This window comes from Camponotus vicinus, unplaced genomic scaffold (genome assembly GCF_025532165.1).
Source record: "Camponotus vicinus isolate PSW18456_S1 unplaced genomic scaffold, iyCamVici1.0 SCAF_11, whole genome shotgun sequence".
Classification (NCBI taxonomy): Eukaryota; Metazoa; Arthropoda; class Insecta; order Hymenoptera; family Formicidae; genus Camponotus; species Camponotus vicinus.
In genome coordinates, this window is record NW_028141947.1 from 13491435 (window position 1) to 13509742 (window position 18308).

Here is an 18308-nt window from a genome sequence, read left to right on the forward strand (position 1 = left end):
TACAGCAAGTATAATACCGTCGTATTTAAGTTTGCTGGGAGAGTAGTATAAGCTGAACAGCTTCGATGTTGACAAACGAAACTCGCGAGAGTAGTGGCGCCATAGTAAACCCCATAGTATAACACGTTATGAAGTTATCGACCTGTTGGCACCCCTGCCTCTGCAGCTGCGGTGTCTCTATCTTTAGCTTGAACGTGCACGGATGTCTCTCTTACATCCCCGCGCGCACGCAAGTCGCTCCACCCCTTTAAAAATGCGGCACCCTCACGAACGAGCAGGACCAGCGTGGCACATTTCGATATCGCTGGAGATAATTCGGAGGGTCGTCATCGCCCTTGGTGTATATTTCGTGTACCGTTTGGATTTTCCTGAACTAGAGAGAGACTGAAGAGTCTAAGAAAGTTCGGGGACGAAAGATCTTTTCGATTATTCAACATTGAATTCATAAGATATCTCTCTTCTCAAGATATACTTGATATGACATTTGCATTTTCCTTTCGAGAGATCTGTATCATATATTTCTTCTCGGATTATAAGATTCTTCGCGCACATTTAACAGATATAAGTGAAGTAATTTAAAAAAAACTCTATCCACAAGATATGAATCTTATTAATCTTCTAATCTGTTGATTTATCAATGCATCATTGCATTATCATGTAGAATGATCCATATTTTCCTCGTTATCATATAATTAATAATGAATTATGTATTTATGAAAATATCATTTTGCTTATTATTGTCTGCTATAACGTTTCAATAATTTAGAGAATAATTTCCTGTTATGATAATCACTTATATATGCTTTCTATCGATTTTCGCGAAATTAAATTAATTTCTAAAATTCGATATAACGCGTCGTTACAAAGTTCCACGTTTTACGATTAATTGATTGCAAATAATAAATATAATGAACACAAATAACATGTTTCAAATGTACTCCATTCTTGGCATATCGATCAGAATTTTTTAAGACGCTCGAATATTGCAGACGCGAAGAAATTGTCCTAAAGCGATTCGAGAAGGAAACGTTTTCGTTGCGGTTGGCCGATTCTTCGTTGCACGACAGCTGTTACAGAGTCAGCGGGCAAAGAAAGAGAGAGCAAAGAAAGCAAATAATAACGAAGTGATCCGCTGAAAAGTGAAGTGCAATCGCACACACTATCGCACTCGGATGCGCTCGCGCTCCAACTTTTTCGAGTCTTTCGACAGTTATTTCACGCGTGCAAGCGTAACTTGTCGAAATGTACATTGAAAATATTTTGTAGAAAATATTTTGCTGGACGTTATATTATTATATTGAATTTAACTTTCTTTAAAGCAAAAGCAATAAAAAAGAAATTACGGTATCACAAAGATAAGAGAAAATATGCAAGTTTTTTTACGCAATGATAGTAATTAGACGGCATTAATGATCGAAGATAACTACTACTAGTTTATGATGTGACTATTGTGCAATAGTTTAATGTATGACAAAAGTCCGATACATTCATGCTCGACTAATTAGACAATTAAGATGCCTGATATGACGATTGCTCAGTGAAGTTACAAACTTTATTTTACGCACTGTTGCTCTTTGATTCCTTCCATCGATAGTGAGTTAATGCAATCTGTATTGTTGCACGTTGAATGATAAGTGACGATAGTATATTTATTCGATAATTTGATTATGATAAATGAAATGAGATATTATAAAGACTTGAAAGAAAATTAAAGTTATGTTACAAAATAGTATGCTTCTCTAAGCAAGGTAATTAAATGATCAAATGAAAAGATATACGCGAGAAGCACTGTTACGTGTTCTTATAGTCAACGGCGTAAACTTGCAGTTATAACGATCGACAATCGCGTAAAAAAATTTATATGTTTGTTTTCAGTGGCGCAGACGAAAAAATACACCATAAAGTGTATTAAGGGATACCATCAATTTTGCTAAAGCGAGTACCGCGAAATATATAGTACCGTGTCGTGTCATTTATTTAAATTTCCGGACTACTAGAAACAGATACAAATACGGGGACGTTCGTGAAAATTCGATATAACGTGACTGCAAGCTTGTTCGATACGTATGTTATTCGAAGTCCTTGCAACAAGACCGCGGCCACACAAGCGTGCGGATCGTAACTGCGTCGACGAAATTGCATTTGGCACAGAAGATCGCGTAGAATGCCAAGGCATTCCGGTCATCGTGAAAACGTCTGCGCGAGTTTCGTTCCCGCAACTGCAGACGCAGACACACTGATTTTAAAATCCACAAAGCGAAGTGGCGGACATCCCCCGCTGACTGAATTATCTGCCTGTAATGGTGCATAAAGAGGGACGACACGGAAAGGGATGTCGCACCCTTCTTCTTTATCTAAAGAAGAATGTGCGCGGTACACCGTGACATAATCGATAACAGCTCTGACCGAATGCGCATTATATGCGACGAGAAGGCGAGATGATAAAAAATATTTATTAGTATCCTTTGGGGAGAGAAAGACGTGCTCGAGATAAATTTTTCGAGTTTCATGAAATGTCAAATAAAAAAGTAAGATTATTTAAATTTTGGAATATTTTATTATTATAATATATTAATATAACACTAATATATATTATTATTATTAATATATCGACTCAATTGTGAATGAAGTTTAATGAAAAAATACACGAGAAAAAATATTTTCTTCTATAATTTTAAAATTAAGTTTATCAAGCACTAGAACGATATGTTTATTCTGAAGAGAGATTTTTTTCGGAGAAGGGAAGAAACGTAACGTTAATTGGTACGCGTGCATATTTCATTCTGGTGTCCGATATGGAATAAGCTATCAGATATCTCATCAAGACTGACTGAACTGACCTGGGGTCCGTTAATAAAGTTACGTCCCCTCTCTCACGGGACTCGTCGTAAGATGGGCGGGCGAGGGACAGTTCGATAATGCTCGGGAAAATAGTAAAAAAGTCCCCTACCATGGAATATCACCGATCCATTCTCCAGGGACAACGTCAATCTACGATTCTAGTCCATTTCCCGACGAACGTCATCGAAATTCGATGAGCCCGCTGTTCGGTCGGAAAGATTGTGACAGGAGGATATATGCAGATATCGCGTTATTTTTATAATGGAAATAACGTACATATTTTTTTAAAAATAATTAAAATAAAACGTGTAATAATTTTCTAAGATATAATTAAAATAAAACGTATTGTGTGCCTCTATGTATATATGTATGTTATCTCGTTTCAGAACTACTTTTTATAAAAAAGTATGAATAAGAAATCAACAAGAAAGCGTCTGCACTTTCTCCGAGTGTCAGTGTGCTAAATAATGTGAGTCGTTGATTATCATTCGTCCAACCGTTAATTATATGCGGTGAAAATATGGGGCACTGGATTTTCAAATTGCTTTAATGGAAACATTCTCGAGTTTGAAACACGAAAGTAAGGTCGTTATTGCTATCTATTAATCCACGAAAGTGTAACCATAATTGAAAATTGCGGATAACGATTGGAAAAACTTCACGTGCAATGTTATCTCACATTCCTGACACGTTAGGCATTATACTGAATAAGCGAGTGCGTGTAACACGCGTAAGAAAAAAAAGTGTGAGTATGCACGACACCGCATTGAAACCGCGAATATACTGCATTCTGCTTAAGAATTATGAATCAGCATCGTAGAACCTAATCAATGTATAACAGCGAACGCATGAAATTATTCCGCGAATTAGAGTCGACTGAATTCTTTCGCAATATCGATGAATAGCCTGTAATTTATTGCCTTTAATATTATATCGTGTTGACCTAGATATCCATCTAATATATACACACGTACACTTTATTATTTCTTACAAAATCTTATACACATACATACTAATATGAAAATACTAATATGAAAATATCGAATAAATTTTAGCTGCCTAAAAAAAAAAATAATATAGATCATCAATCAGAAAAAAATTAAACCTCACATTTGTCGTATCATTATTTATAATATTTTAATTAAATAATATTTTAAATAATATTTTAATTAATATTTTAATTAAATAATATTTTAAATTTATTAAATATGACAATATATATGAGCATAAGTAGCGATTAACTTTAAAATGTTCGTCTCTCGTTGTGTTTCATGTTAAAATATCTTGTAAGTGTATATATATTATATTATATAATATTAGTGACTCATGTTAATAATTAATATAATTATATAATTGCCAATTATTTCACTTTTATATCGAAGTGCAGAAATCGCAGATGCAGAAGCGACAGTTGAAGTAATTTCATCTTAATGAAATAAGCGTGAGAGACGAAGGGACGAACGTCTGTCGATACTTGGCAAGTTTTGTTACTGTCAAGTGTCAGCGACGTATCGACCACGTCGAAACTTGGCACATTCTTAGCGAACTTAATTCTCGTTACTCTTGGAATATTATTGGCTGTTCGACATGTATTTATTACAGCGACAGGAAACACTGGGTGCGCCGAGATAACGCGGTTCCTGCGGCACGTCGTGTTCAGACCGAACCCCCGGTGATAAAAGGAGAACCAGGACGTCGATCTATCGGGCGGGAAAATTATTACGCGCGGAAAGTCTCCTTTGTGCACGACACGAAAGAGTTGCGGACACGATTGCACGCTCTTGGCGCACACGATGTTTATACACGGCGCGACAGAAATAAGTCCCTCCGCGGATGCATAACTTTGGCGCAGAATTTTGTTTCAGAGCGCGGTTCTTTCTCACTTTTTCATATCTTTCTATTTCGAGAGTATTACGTCACATTGATTCTTTTTACGATTACGCGAATGAGATCAGAAGGAAAAGAAATGTTTTAAATAAAAGCGAAAATATTAAAATTATTTGTAGATATTTACTACTAACATTTTTGTCGTAACTAAATTTGCTTGGACTTTTAAATGAACAAGGAAAAGAAATATTGAAAAAAGCGAAAATATTAAAATTATTTGAAGAGATATTTACTTTAGATATTAATATTTTTGTAATTAAATTGTATGTAAATTAAATTTGTATGTAACTTGTACTTACACTTTTCAATAGAAAAACATAATGCTACATCATTTAATCAAGATATATTAAGACATTAAGAATGTGTTATATACATAGATCGTATGTCATGTTTGCATATTATTTGGTCTCGCAAGTGAAAAAAAGCATAGTATAAATATACTGTATAAACCTTGCTATATAAAGATCCCACGAGTTTACATTTCTGTAGTCTGTTTTATATTCTGCAGTCTGTGTTCATTTGATATGTTTTTGTTTCGATACAAACACACACACACGTCTTGTCTCTGCATATGATAATGAAATATGTCAGTCTAAATTTTGTATTCTTTCTGTGAATTTTTACTTAAAGTTTGTAATTTTCTATTTTTATTTTATTTTCTTCCCTAATTTTTTTGTTACGAAGTATTGACGTGACTAATTATTTGTAAAAGCCTTTACATTCTTTTTAGCCCATCTGAAATTTGAATTTCACGTAGGAATTCGACTGCAAAAATAGCACAATCAAAAGAAGAATTTTTAATATCTGTAGGAATTATTTCAAGAGAAATGAATTAACTCGCGAATATTCGTTCCGCTTAATACTAGTTTTAAATTGTCTCAATATTATAATTCAATTATATTTATCTACATCGTGGATGTTTTTCTTCGAAGTATCACGAAGAATAAAAAATCCATTTTATTATTTTATTTTTATCGCTGCTGTATTATAATGTGCTATTTTTCCTTTTACTTTGCAACTTGTTAATAAAAGTTACAATGTCATAAAAGTTACAATGATATTTATTATATTTCAATTGTTTTATGCGTTGAAACAATTAGAATTGAATAAAATAATCATTTTGATTGATAAAATATAAATTTTATCAGTCAAAGTAATTATCTTATTCAAATTTAATTGCACTGTGTATCCGAAAAACGATTAAAATACAATAAATATTTATGTACGTCACATATGTACTTCAGACGTAAAATCGAAACGAGTCTCGAGAAGAATCGATGTTAAGCATAATAAATGCGCAATGAATGTGCGAATTTCGTTCGTAAATGCGTTTTCAAATCGTCGTCGGGATGTTTAATAAATCTGCCAGCACTATACGTTTGCTAAAGCTCTACAATCAGCTGCAATTATCGGTGAATAATGCACGCCAGGTGTCGAGAACCTGGCAGGTGCACGCGTATTAGGTAATGCTTAAAAGTTTCTGTGGTCAATGCACTGACACGAACGGTACATATGTATTCGGTTGTTAAATAACCAAAAGTTAGATTTAATAGCATTCCATACATATAATACATATTCATTGACACGAAACATAATATCTTTGTAGGTAATTCTCTCTATTGTAAACTTTCCGCCAGGAATAAATTCAAATAAATCTTTCTATGGAAAATGCAGATTCAATAGGAATACTCTACTTCAGATATCACAGAAAAATTTTTAACCGACAATTCATGTCAAAATTTTAAAAAAATCTTTAAAAAAATGTTTCAAATTATGCGAAGCAAGTATTGAGAATTAAAGTAGATATTACGAATATAATAAACTAACAGTGAGTGGTAATTATAATTTACAAATACACGAAAAATTATTTGCGAATATACGTATTTATGAATTTGCCGTGTGTACTGCGTATCCTTGTGACGTAAGAGAGCGAAAAAACGCGCACACAAAAACAAACAAAAAATGTCCACCAAACAGAATTCGGATCAATCGCGTGCGTTACCGCGTATACGTATTCCTCTGTATACTTAACATTCGCGAATATTTGTACGATCATTCCTGGTAAAATCGACCTGATCGAAAATAGCGAAAAAAAACGGATCAAATGGACTCACCGGCGATCACGGTGTCCTGCAGGTTATACTTGGCCGCGCCGGCTTTCCCGACCTTCGGAAAGTCCTTGAGCTTGCGACCGCTGAGTTTAAGTTCGCCGCTCAGGTGCGCCTCCTCCAGGATTCGCTCGAGGCTCCTGGTGAGCTGCTTTTGTATGTGGCCGCTCATGTTCGACGCAACCATCGCCATATTACATTTTTCGGACACGGGCACACGCGGCACGACTGCACGCACGGCTTCGGCGATACGCAGCGACCGAGGACAAGAGGGTGCGTCTCCCCCGGCGAAGTACACTCGCGGCGACGCGCTCCGATCTCGTGCTCGAGAACGCGACAGAGGGTAGAAGACGCGCGATACAACCTCCCCCCCAATCTATCAGGACGCGACTGATAGGCCGCGCTGCGCGTCGCACTGTGCGCCGCGATGCACGCCACCTGAGCGCCATCTTGTATCGTCGCCATGACAACCGTCTCTCGGTCTCTTAGTATTTAGTATTTATTTATTTATTTATTTATGCATACATATAGTAGTGTACAATTATACTTCTATATATATAAATATATATAATATATATCATTTATATATTAATATATATTTTTTTCCATATATTAAATGATATATAATAGATAAAAGTTTACACTAGAGTTACTTATTACATTTTTAACATTCAAAATAAAAGCACTGGAGAAAAAAAATGAGAAACAAGATTTGAAAAAAAAAAAAAAAAAAAATATATATATATATATATATATATATATATATATATATATATATATATACAGACAAAAAGAATACGCTTTCGTATATATTTAACATAATTAAAAATACGGAAACATAGAGAAAGCTGATGCTGAAATTAAATTTTATATGTTATATCGAAACTCGAGCGCGGGAAAGACAATGAGAAATACAATATAGGTATTTTGTTGTATGTTTCTCTGTAGACAGAAATTATTTTCTATGTATTTATTTTATATATCACACATTTTCGACATGAACTAATCCGCTCGATACATTCACTCTGTCAAAATTGCCAATTATACAAATTGCATTCATCAACTTTCTATTATTAATAAATTAATTCATTACTATATCTTAATAGTTTACATTAAGTAAATATTTAGATATAATAAAACAAGTATTACCATGATACATTTATAGCATTCACGATAATATTGCGCAATTTTTCACTAAAAAAACATACCTAATGCTCTATAATCAATTTTTCGATTTCTGAGCTACTACGATTCCTTGTGATTCTTGATATTGTCTAACAAGCTCTTCTTGTACCTCTGGTAGGCAAGGGCTGTATCTTGTATATTCCATAGTAAATTCTCCTTTACCTTGTGTTGTGGATCTTATTTCACCAGAGTAACCAAACATTTCATTAAGTGGTACTTCTGCAATGGCTGTGAACCATTCATCATTCATTTCCGTTGATTTTATAATTCCTTTTCTTTTACTGATTTGTCCTAATACCAGACCCTATAAAGGGCATATCATTTAAAAATTTAATTATGTAATATAGGGACATGTAAGTTTCTAGCAAAAAAGTAATAAATTATATAAATGCGAAATAAACTATATTAAGCAATATTATTGTACCTGAAATTCCTCAGGAGCCGTTATTTCGACCAGCATAATTGGCTCCAAAATTCGCCAGCTACCAGTTTGAAATACATCTCTGACAGCACCTTGAGCAGCTTGGAAAAAGGCGAACTCCGAAGAATCGACACAATGGTGCATACCATCTATTATTCTGAATCTAACACCAGCAATTTTATGTCCACTGAGCATACCTTTCTCACACATAGCTCTGAAGCCTTTTTCTACACCCGGAATATATTGTTTTGGAACATTAGTCCCTATAGTTTCGTCCGAAAATTCGATATGTGTGTTCTTATGAGGTGGCAAGGGCTAAGAATAAGAAACAGAGAAATTTTTTTTTATAAATAAAATATTGTTTGAAAATTATTGAAAGATTATATGTACATACGCAAATAATATCTAATATCAATAAATATGATAAATATTAATAATAAAAAGATAATGCACATATTTCATACTTCCATAATTCCAGTCACACGAGCATATTGGCCAGCACCACCAGATTGTTTTTTATGAAGATAATTGAATTCACATGGTTCACATAAAGTTTCACGAAAAGAAACCTTTGGCTTTCCAAGAATGATTGGACAATTATATTCACGTTCTAATCGTTGTGCATAAATTTCCAAATGCAATTCTCCCATACCAGAAACTATACTTTCCTGAAAGAGACATATGTCTTAGTGATGATATATATAAATATTTGTCAAAAATAATAATTTATGATATTAAAAATCTTACCTTATTATCGGTATCATAGTTGAAACGCAAAGTTGGGTCTTCTTTAGTAAATCGACCAATACCTTTAGCAAAATTGTCTCGATCTTTCGTATTTTTTGTTTGTATAGACATAGATATCACGGGATCAGGAACATAAATTGATTCCATTGATAATTTTAGCTTAGAATCTCTGACAAAAGTATCACCAGATGCACAATCTATGCCAAATAAAGCAAAAATATCCCCTGCATAGACTTCTGTCACATCTTCCATTTGATTTGAATGAAGCCGAACTAATCTTTGAGTTCGCACCTGAAAATAATAGAACACACACACAATTATCATGATAGTTTTTAAAGACTTTTTGAACATTTTAATGATAAATTATAAAGAAATGTATATATATATATATATATATATATATGTGTGTGTGTGTGTGTGTGTGTGTGTGTGTGTAAATATATAATTACCTTTTTTCCTGTTCTCGTATTGTATAAGTTATCTGATTTCCTCAACATTCCTTGATAACAACGGAAATACGTTAATTGACCAAATCTGCCAGCTTCCAATTTAAAAGCCAATCCAACAAAAGGATTTTTATCATCGCGATTAGAATTTAATAAAACTTTAGTACATTTTCCACTAATAAAAAATAGAAGATAAAGATATATTTAATAAAATAAACAATAGAGATATAAAATAAAATTTATCTTTAGGTACATAGTACACACACAGGTATTAATTATCATTAATATACAAAATGCTTACTCAGATTTCTCTTGAAGAGCATAATTCTCTACTTCTCCTGGATTTGGTAAATAGTTAATTACTGCATCTAATAATGGCTGAACACCTTTATTTTTTAATGCAGTACCAACTAATACAGGTGTAAATTTTCTTTTCAAACAACTCCTACGTATAGCATCCATAATATCTTTCTCAGTTAACTTTGTATCATTTAGATATAATTCACCAAGTGTATTATCCACATTACTCAAGTGCTCAATTAATTCTTGCCTCTTTTCATTCACCTCTAATGGATGTAATATTGTATATAATAACTTTGTAAAGCAAAAACAGAAAACAAACATATAAATATGACTTTGAGATCTAATTCTATATGCATACCTGCATTCATATCTTTTGGAATTTCAGCCTCTCTAACAACTTCCCCGAAATTTCCTTCAAAATAAATTGCTTTTTGAGAAATTAAATCAACTACTCCCTTTGTATTACTTTCCAGACCAATTGGTAATTGTAAAAATGCAGCATTATGATGTAATTTAGTTCTCATTTGCTGTAAGACTTTCTTTGGATTTGCACCCATCCTATCTAATTTATTGATAAATGCTAAGCAGGGTACATTGTATCTCTTCATCTGCCGATTTACAGTCAAGGTCTGTGATTGGACACCACCTACAGCACAGAGAACAAGTATAGCACCGTCCAAAACACGTAGAGCTCTTTCAACTTCCACTGTAAAATCTACATGTCCAGGTGTGTCAATAATATTAATGTTATGATCTTTCCATAACGTGTACGTCGCGGCAGATTGAATAGTGATTCCTCTCTGCCTTTCCAATTCCATGCTGTCCATAGTTGCACCAACATTATCTTTTCCTTTTACCTAACAAACAATATATATATGTATATATGTATATTCTATAGAAATATTATAATATAAATGTAGTAACATATACTTAACTTAGTTAATTTTATCTGCCTATATTATATAAAAATAAACACTAAAAATATATACAATAAGTAAATTCTACAACTCACCTCATGCATTTCGGATATTCTACCGGTATAATATAAAATACGTTCAGTTAAGGTAGTCTTTCCGGAATCAATGTGAGCTGATATACCAATATTCCTGAGCTTTTCCAATGTTTTATGCTCGGCAAATTTAGCATGTGACGCCCAAGACCGCACATTTTGCTAAAAAAAGAGAAAGTAATTTTCGTAAGTCGCAAAATTTTCTTTTTAACAAATGCAAAAGCAATTAGGAAGAAGTAAAGGTTATGAATCTTACTCCATAGATGCACGAATGTAGCTTTAATAATTGAGTTAAATTAATATTACGACTTAAAATATTCACAATAGTCATGATTATCAATTTTATCTAATACCAAGTAATTTTTGTAGCTATAATATTTTTGTCAAAATTTTTTTTACGATGTTGCACGAAGCACACGCGATGTTCGACATTGCCGGGATTACACACACACATATACACTGACACACACACACAAATTTTGTCCGCTGCAAACAGTTTCAATGACGTAACGTAACACGTGTACTCGATTGAATTGACAAAGAACCTAAATATAAAACCTTTAAATATAAATAACATATAATTAATTTATACAATTTAATTTAATGATGTAATTAAGAATTATATATGCAAGTTTTCAGAAATAAAAAGGTACAAATTTAAAAAATTTAATTACAAAAATTTATGTAATTGAAAAAAATATTAAATATATAATAGAGGTACAATAAAAATGTAACTTATTGAATAGAATAAACACATTTGATTTATATAATTACATAGACAGAAATACAGAAAAAGACCCATCTAATAAATGAATATCAAAGAAGTGTAAAACATTCATAATTTCACAAATATACAAAAAGTTAATATATAAAATATTTTAATTCTTATAAATTTTTTTGAAATATTTTCATAAAATTTTCCAATTTATTTCCTATAATATTTAGATATTTCTTATAATCTAATATGTTTGTTTTATTATAAATGAAAGGACGAAAATTTTCGACAAAAGACATACTTTATTATGAATTGCATAATCATTATTTCATTATTTATCTTAATTTTGTTAATAATAACATGTAGAATAAAGTACCGCGCAAGAAATATGTAACATAAGAATTTAGGATATCTTCAACATAACATGACATAACATAACAAGTATATTCAACGCATTTCAATAGTTTTCTTTTAATACTATGGGTATTTACACTGAACTTTTACAGGATCAGGAAAAATAATTTTCATATAACTCGATACAATTATATTTTGTGCTCAAATATATCCTTTTTTTATACTCTATTTCTATTTTATAATTATAATCACCTATATTAATATTAATGGCTTTGTATTAATTGTATAAGATTCGTATATCTGATAAATATCGTTGCATATTAATGAACAAATTTGTTGCATAATTTGTTTAAAACTTAAATTATATTTTGTATGCGCGCGTATACGCATAAAAAGTAAACACCGAATTCTCATGTAAAATATATAAAGTCAATAATAAAAAATTGAAGTTTGCATTACTTTCATTCATAATTTCATAAGTCTTTGAGTTAATAATATCAAATGGGGAATATTCTACAAATATTAACATTAAGAGAGATTGTTGTTTTACACATTACATAGAGATTATGTCTTTTAAATGTTGTGGAAAAAATAAAAGACAATTACACATCGAGATGTTAATAATATCTTATGATGTGATGTAAATGTCAATATTGATTGTCTATGTTTTATCAATTACACTGAATTAATTAAATCTACAAATATCAAATTGAAAGAAATATTGATTATAAAGAGGATGATTCACAAATATCATGTATACAAAAGCAAAATTACGAATAAACTCATTTCTTAGTTCAGCGAATATAAATCGCAAGTCAATTTGATTTTCTATTTTCTATCTGTAATGTGCACTTCTTGTCATACTCAACCATCTACTTCAAAAGCATTCATGATGCACAAAATATGCTATCAATATAACATGACAAACCAATTGAATAGCATAAATTTCTAAATATATTCTTCTTTTTCAAATTTCTTTTTAATTTTATCGTGTTTTTTACTGTGTCTATATTATAATAATATATTTGCATTGAGTATAAAATCTTACTTATTCTTATAGACATAAGTTTTTTCTCTCTTTCTCTCTGTACATAAATTGAAGCTAGAGGTATCCTACAACATTCCTCTTTTCTTTGACTAAGTTATAGACATAAAGACTTTACAAACACATTAATATCATATCTGATTAAAAGCACGTAACATTTTTGGTACCAAGTTTCGTTGGTGAATGTTTCCCATCATTATCACCGAGATCCATACCAAATGGCACTGAATTCCAAATGGCTTTGTCATTTCGATCGTCTTCTTCGTTCAAGATATTGCACATCATACGATCATCATAAAGAGAAAATCTCGCTGTTGATTGCGCACGGCCACGAATTTTTCTAACGGACGGTGGCAAATCACCGGGCGTTTTTATTCTCATATGTGGGTCTTTTAACGCATTGTTTATATTTGAACCCACATTAAAAACTTCGTTAAATTTATCAATGCTCTGTTGTCTGCTTAAATTGTTTTCTGTCTTTTTATTTCTTAAATTGACAAGTGGTAAAGTAGAAGGACGTGCGTTAGATGTGTTATCAGTCTCATATTGCTTTTGCTTCCCCGTTTGCATGGTATTTTTGTCATTCTTCTCTATCGGCATTGCCGAAGTAGAAGTTTTACCAACAATACCATTTACGTACTTTCCTCCAGACGAGATTGTTACATTTGTTTCGACAGTTTTAATTTGAATATTTTGCTTCGATAATAAATTAGATTTGGAATCCTCCCTGTCAATTTGATATCTACTATACGGATACATCTTTTTAGTAATGAGCAACTTTTTTAAATTGGGCCAGGCAAATAATTTTTTTCGTGGACTTTCTTGAAGCGATGAGTCTTGTATATTCGTTTGTTTTCGCTTACTACAGGAAGTTGATCCTTCGTCGGAAATGACATTTTGGACATATGGTATAGGCGTCGCTGGTCTAAGTTGCGTTAATTGAGTAGTATGTTGACTTAAGTAATCATGTGAAACTAGACCCTGTGCTTCTGTAGTTATCTTATATTGATCGTGACACGCATGTTTCAACGATTTATCGACGAGAACATTGCCATTACAGCCCAAGTCGTCCAAGGAATCCGATTGTAACATTAAATTTCTCTCCATACATGGATTTCTGCCTTGATACGGCTGAAGCGTTTGAGTGTGATTATATGTCGCTACTTCGTTTGAATTTTTAACTGAAACACAAGCAGATTAAAAATGATTAAAAAAGTATATTACAAATATTATAAAATATATAACGTTTATTAATATCAATTGCTTACAACTGTGTTCGTGAACAACACTATCAGATGGTGATAATATAACTAAGTTTTCAGCTATTGCACTGTCATTACCATCTTGCATCATGTTCAATGCAAGTTGAACAACATGTACATTATCATGATGCGAGGACTCGCTATAAAGACTGTTTGTCGTTGAAGGCACTAGGGTGCAATGAGAATTCACCATTGGACTTCCATCAGTAAAGTGCATTGTCACTACAAAACAAGTCTTTTGTTAGAAAATGTAAAAGGTATGTATTTTCATTAAATATTAAACGCATTACCACGATGAGATTGCAATTCCGAAAGTCGTTCTTCTATACACAAAGCAGTTAAACGAGCTTCCGCATCAGCATCCCAGCAATCTTCCATAGTTTCCTTAATCAAACGTACTCCTGGTCTATCCACTAAATTACCCTCTAACAGTGGTCTGGCTTTGTTACGTGATACTAAAACTTGCATTTGTTCAAATGTTGGATGAAGACCTAGAAAATAAAATAAGAAAAATACATTTGTTATGAAATAAAATATAACAAAATAAAATGTAACAATATTAGAATAGCATAGATTTTGATTATATATATATATATATATATATATAATTTCTATACCTATTTCATTTTCATACGGCTGTTTATATTGTGGTACTTCTGATCCAGGAATATAAATGTCAGAACATCTTGTAACCAGTTCCCAAAGAACTAATCCCATTGCATAAACATCTATCTGTTTTAAAGAACTTTCACAATCTCGTAAATTAACAGCACCTTCCAATACTTCTGGTGCCATATATCTCAAAGTACCCACCTAGCACAATAGAGTTTAATAGAAATTTAATTATAATAATATAATCTTCAAAATTTTATGAATATTTAGATATTTACATCATTAATTGATTTTAATTCAGCATGCTGTTCCTCTCCATTAGAGTAATACTTAGATCCAGAGATTTGAACCGCCAAACCCAAATCACAAATACAGCAAGTACCATCAGCTTTGATTAATACATTCCTCGAATTTATATCTCTATGTGCAATACATGGTTTGAATTTATCTAAAAAGAACAATATTTATGTAAATCTATGCTATAAAAAAATTTTAATTATATAATCTTATAATATAATATAATAAAAAAATAATTTTGTATACATACCACCTTTGCGTATATCTGTATGCAAGTAAGCAAGTCCTTTAACTATCGAAAGACTCATTTTACAGAATGTAATCCAATCAATAGTATGTGTTCGTAAAAAGTCTGTTAAACTACCACCTGGAGCAAAACTGAATACCAAAAGATATTCAACACTACCATCCATGCTTATTCTTTCATCCACACCTGCAATTGAAATATTAATCAAATTTTTGTTTTATAATTTAACTTAAAGATTTAGAAAGAAACTAAAAAATTTAGGACTTCAAAATCAAAACCAGTTTTATATATACATTATTTTTATTTATATTATTTAGATTATTATTACTATAGTTTATTTCATCTTAATTTCAACAAAATATATAATACAAACCATAATAGCTTAATAATGATGGATGCTCCATAAAAGGTAAACAATAAGTATCTCTCTCATTCTGAAAATAATTGCGATAGTGCGAGGGATATATTTTAACTGCAACATCTTGATCTCCCATGCTACCTTGCCATACTGATCCATATCGTCCTTGACCTGTAGTATCATTATAATTATAATTTGCAAAGAAAGAGAACTCTGAACATATATTTTGTAATTTTAATATTAAATAAATGTGATAAAAAAGATGTCATTAATTTTACAAAATAGTAATTAATGAAGAAGGACATACCTACAATAGTTGTGAGTTTCAAGTGATCAACTGTGTAAGTACCAGTTCTTAATGCTGGACTATCCATAAACTGATCATTATAAGGTAACGGCTTTCCTAATCTTGCTAAAATATTATTATGATACGTTTTGTATATAATCATTGCTATGATACATATCACTAGTAATGTACATGCTATGATGGTTAGTATAATAAGCATCCATCGTTTAGAGTTTGACTGTTCAAGATATTCTGTAGCTGAAAATTATTATAAAATAATATTCCTTGGTCTATCATCATTATTTTATAAAAGTATAATATATTTTGTAAGTATAATATAATTTATTTTGATATTAAATGTTATTAAGCTTACTTGGCTGACTTTTTTGTGATGAAAGAGGGTTAGATATTTTATTATCCGAGTTATCTGAAGCAGGATTGGAATTTGTAATATTAAGATTACAATAATCTCCATGACAGCAACAAAATTTTGTATTGTTCAAAGCTTTTGTGGATCTCTTAAGTGGAACACATTCTGTATTTTCACATTTTTGTTCACCAGACTGTTTCCAACAACCTAATTGATATACAAACGACATATATCAGATACAATTATTTATATTGGATGGCATTTATGAATCGATGTTTATGCATAATAAATAATCTTATATACCTTGAGATAAAATTTCAATTTTGGTACCATTTGCAGTCTTATTCTCTACCCATAAAGCATGACAGAAATTATTACATTTCTCAAATTTGACATCTTCATTCATCTAAAAATACATGTTTTTTATTTTACATATTTTGAAATATTTACAAGCATATTAAATTCAAGATTTAGAACTAGTTTAGTTCTGAATCTTGAATTCAATATGCTTGTAAATATTTCAAAATATGAAAAATGTAATAAAGAGCGTATTTTTTAATAATTTACTGTATGACCTACATTATGGTCATTGGATGTATTTTCAGGTACACCTGTTGAGTTCTGTCTCGAAAAAAAATTTTCAGCATTTCTCTTTCTGCTGGCACATTTTCTAGTGGCATTGACAGAGGCTAAACTTATGCCACACAGCAGCGTGATCAGTGCGATTGATACAATGGCTCTCATTGTGCTTTAGCACAGGCTCTTGAACCAGAACCACTTCAGCAGAAGTACAGCTCTTTAAGAATTGGCATCTTTCATCGCAGTAATATAAAACACTGCCATTGAGACCATTCTGAGCTCATCTGCTTATTATATATAACATAAAAAAATTGATAAATAATTAAAGAAATTAAGTAAAATATTTCTTAGTTTTATTTTTTCTTTTAGCTCTTATATATATAGAAAGTTGTATAAAATATTATTAATCTGTATAGTTCTTAAAAGTAAACATCAAATTTTTTTTTGGATTTGCACTTGATAAAGTCACTGTGTGTAAAGTACATTTTCATACTTTAAGTAATATTAATCTATCCATGTCACACATTCAATAATCATCGCGTTATGTATAATTTTGTTTCTCAATAAACGTATTTGTCAATAAACATATATATACCTTATATTCATTAAGTATTTTTTGCAACTCTGTCATTCTTTAAATTTAATTCTCACATAATTATACAAAAAGATCTTCAGTGACATTTAAACATTGATTCATTAAAATCGCGATGCAAATTTACATATGAGCCAGAATATAATATAAATAATGTAAATCTCATCTGTAATATATGACTGATTAATCAGAATTCCTTATGTGACAGGTAGATGTAACATCGAACGGCCCGGAGTCGGATCGTGAAAGATTAACGAAGGATCGGTGTACTTGATAAGCGATCGAAAGCGAGACGTACGCGTGCCGCGAAAAATCGGCGAAGATGAAAAAGAAAATACACGGATGAACGCGTAATGCATTACAAACTAACGTAACGCGATACGCACTTACATTCTGCTCGGTGGTCCTCGTGAGAGTACGAGACGGCGCGTTATCGGGATCGTCGTCGGGGACAACATCGCACGTTCCCTCAAAACGTCGCCGAGCGCATCCGAAATAAATGCGTCGTCCGAATATTCGTGTAATATTTGACAGACAGCCCGTATCCCATTGAGAGAGTCGCGTCCTAATCACGCGTTCGCAAACTTCACGCGCATCTTCCCGCAGTTTCTCATCCAACTAAAATCATCGTACGCATCGCGCGA

The 18308-nt window shown here is 31.8% G+C and overlaps 3 protein-coding genes across 5 annotated transcripts in view; all 3 read right to left on the bottom strand.

The window, feature by feature from the left end:
* The window catches only part of Lrch (Leucine-rich-repeats and calponin homology domain protein), a 42439-nt gene extending 35117 nt beyond the window's left edge, over positions 1-7322 (bottom strand). Inside the window, exon 1 of one of the 3 annotated variants that reach the window (XM_083082707.1) lies at positions 6843-7316. In XM_083082707.1, coding sequence (XP_082938833.1) covers positions 6843-7029 — 187 coding nt within the window. In that variant the 5' untranslated portion in view covers positions 7030-7316. Of the gene's footprint in view, positions 1-6842 lie in introns of all 3 variants that reach the window. The other 2 variants (XM_083082708.1, XM_083082706.1) reach the window with 2 other exon arrangements.
* Positions 7323-7791: 469 nt separating this feature from the next.
* On the bottom strand, positions 7792-11407 carry Mefg1 (mitochondrial translation elongation factor G 1). Its single transcript, XM_083082709.1, has 9 exons — positions 11204-11407; positions 10951-11109; positions 10297-10795; positions 9937-10201; positions 9639-9810; positions 9190-9480; positions 8907-9110; positions 8446-8757; positions 7792-8325 (listed from the first exon to the last, which is right to left on the bottom strand). The coding sequence occupies exons 1-9, from the start codon at positions 11276-11278 to the stop codon at positions 8059-8061; spliced, it is 2244 nt and encodes a 747-aa protein (XP_082938835.1). The 5' UTR covers positions 11279-11407; the 3' UTR covers positions 7792-8058.
* A 537-nt stretch (positions 11408-11944) lies between these two features.
* Positions 11945-18283, bottom strand: Wit (kinase protein wishful thinking). Its single transcript, XM_083081727.1, has 12 exons — positions 18055-18283; positions 17073-17356; positions 16797-16899; positions 16497-16700; positions 16145-16381; positions 15853-16008; positions 15483-15665; positions 15214-15383; positions 14941-15136; positions 14614-14814; positions 14330-14545; positions 11945-14242 (listed from the first exon to the last, which is right to left on the bottom strand). Exons 2-12 carry the CDS (start codon positions 17235-17237, stop codon positions 13203-13205), a joined length of 2871 nt encoding a protein of 956 aa, XP_082937853.1. The 5' UTR covers positions 17238-17356; positions 18055-18283; the 3' UTR covers positions 11945-13202.
* Between the last annotated feature and the right edge of the window lie 25 nt (positions 18284-18308).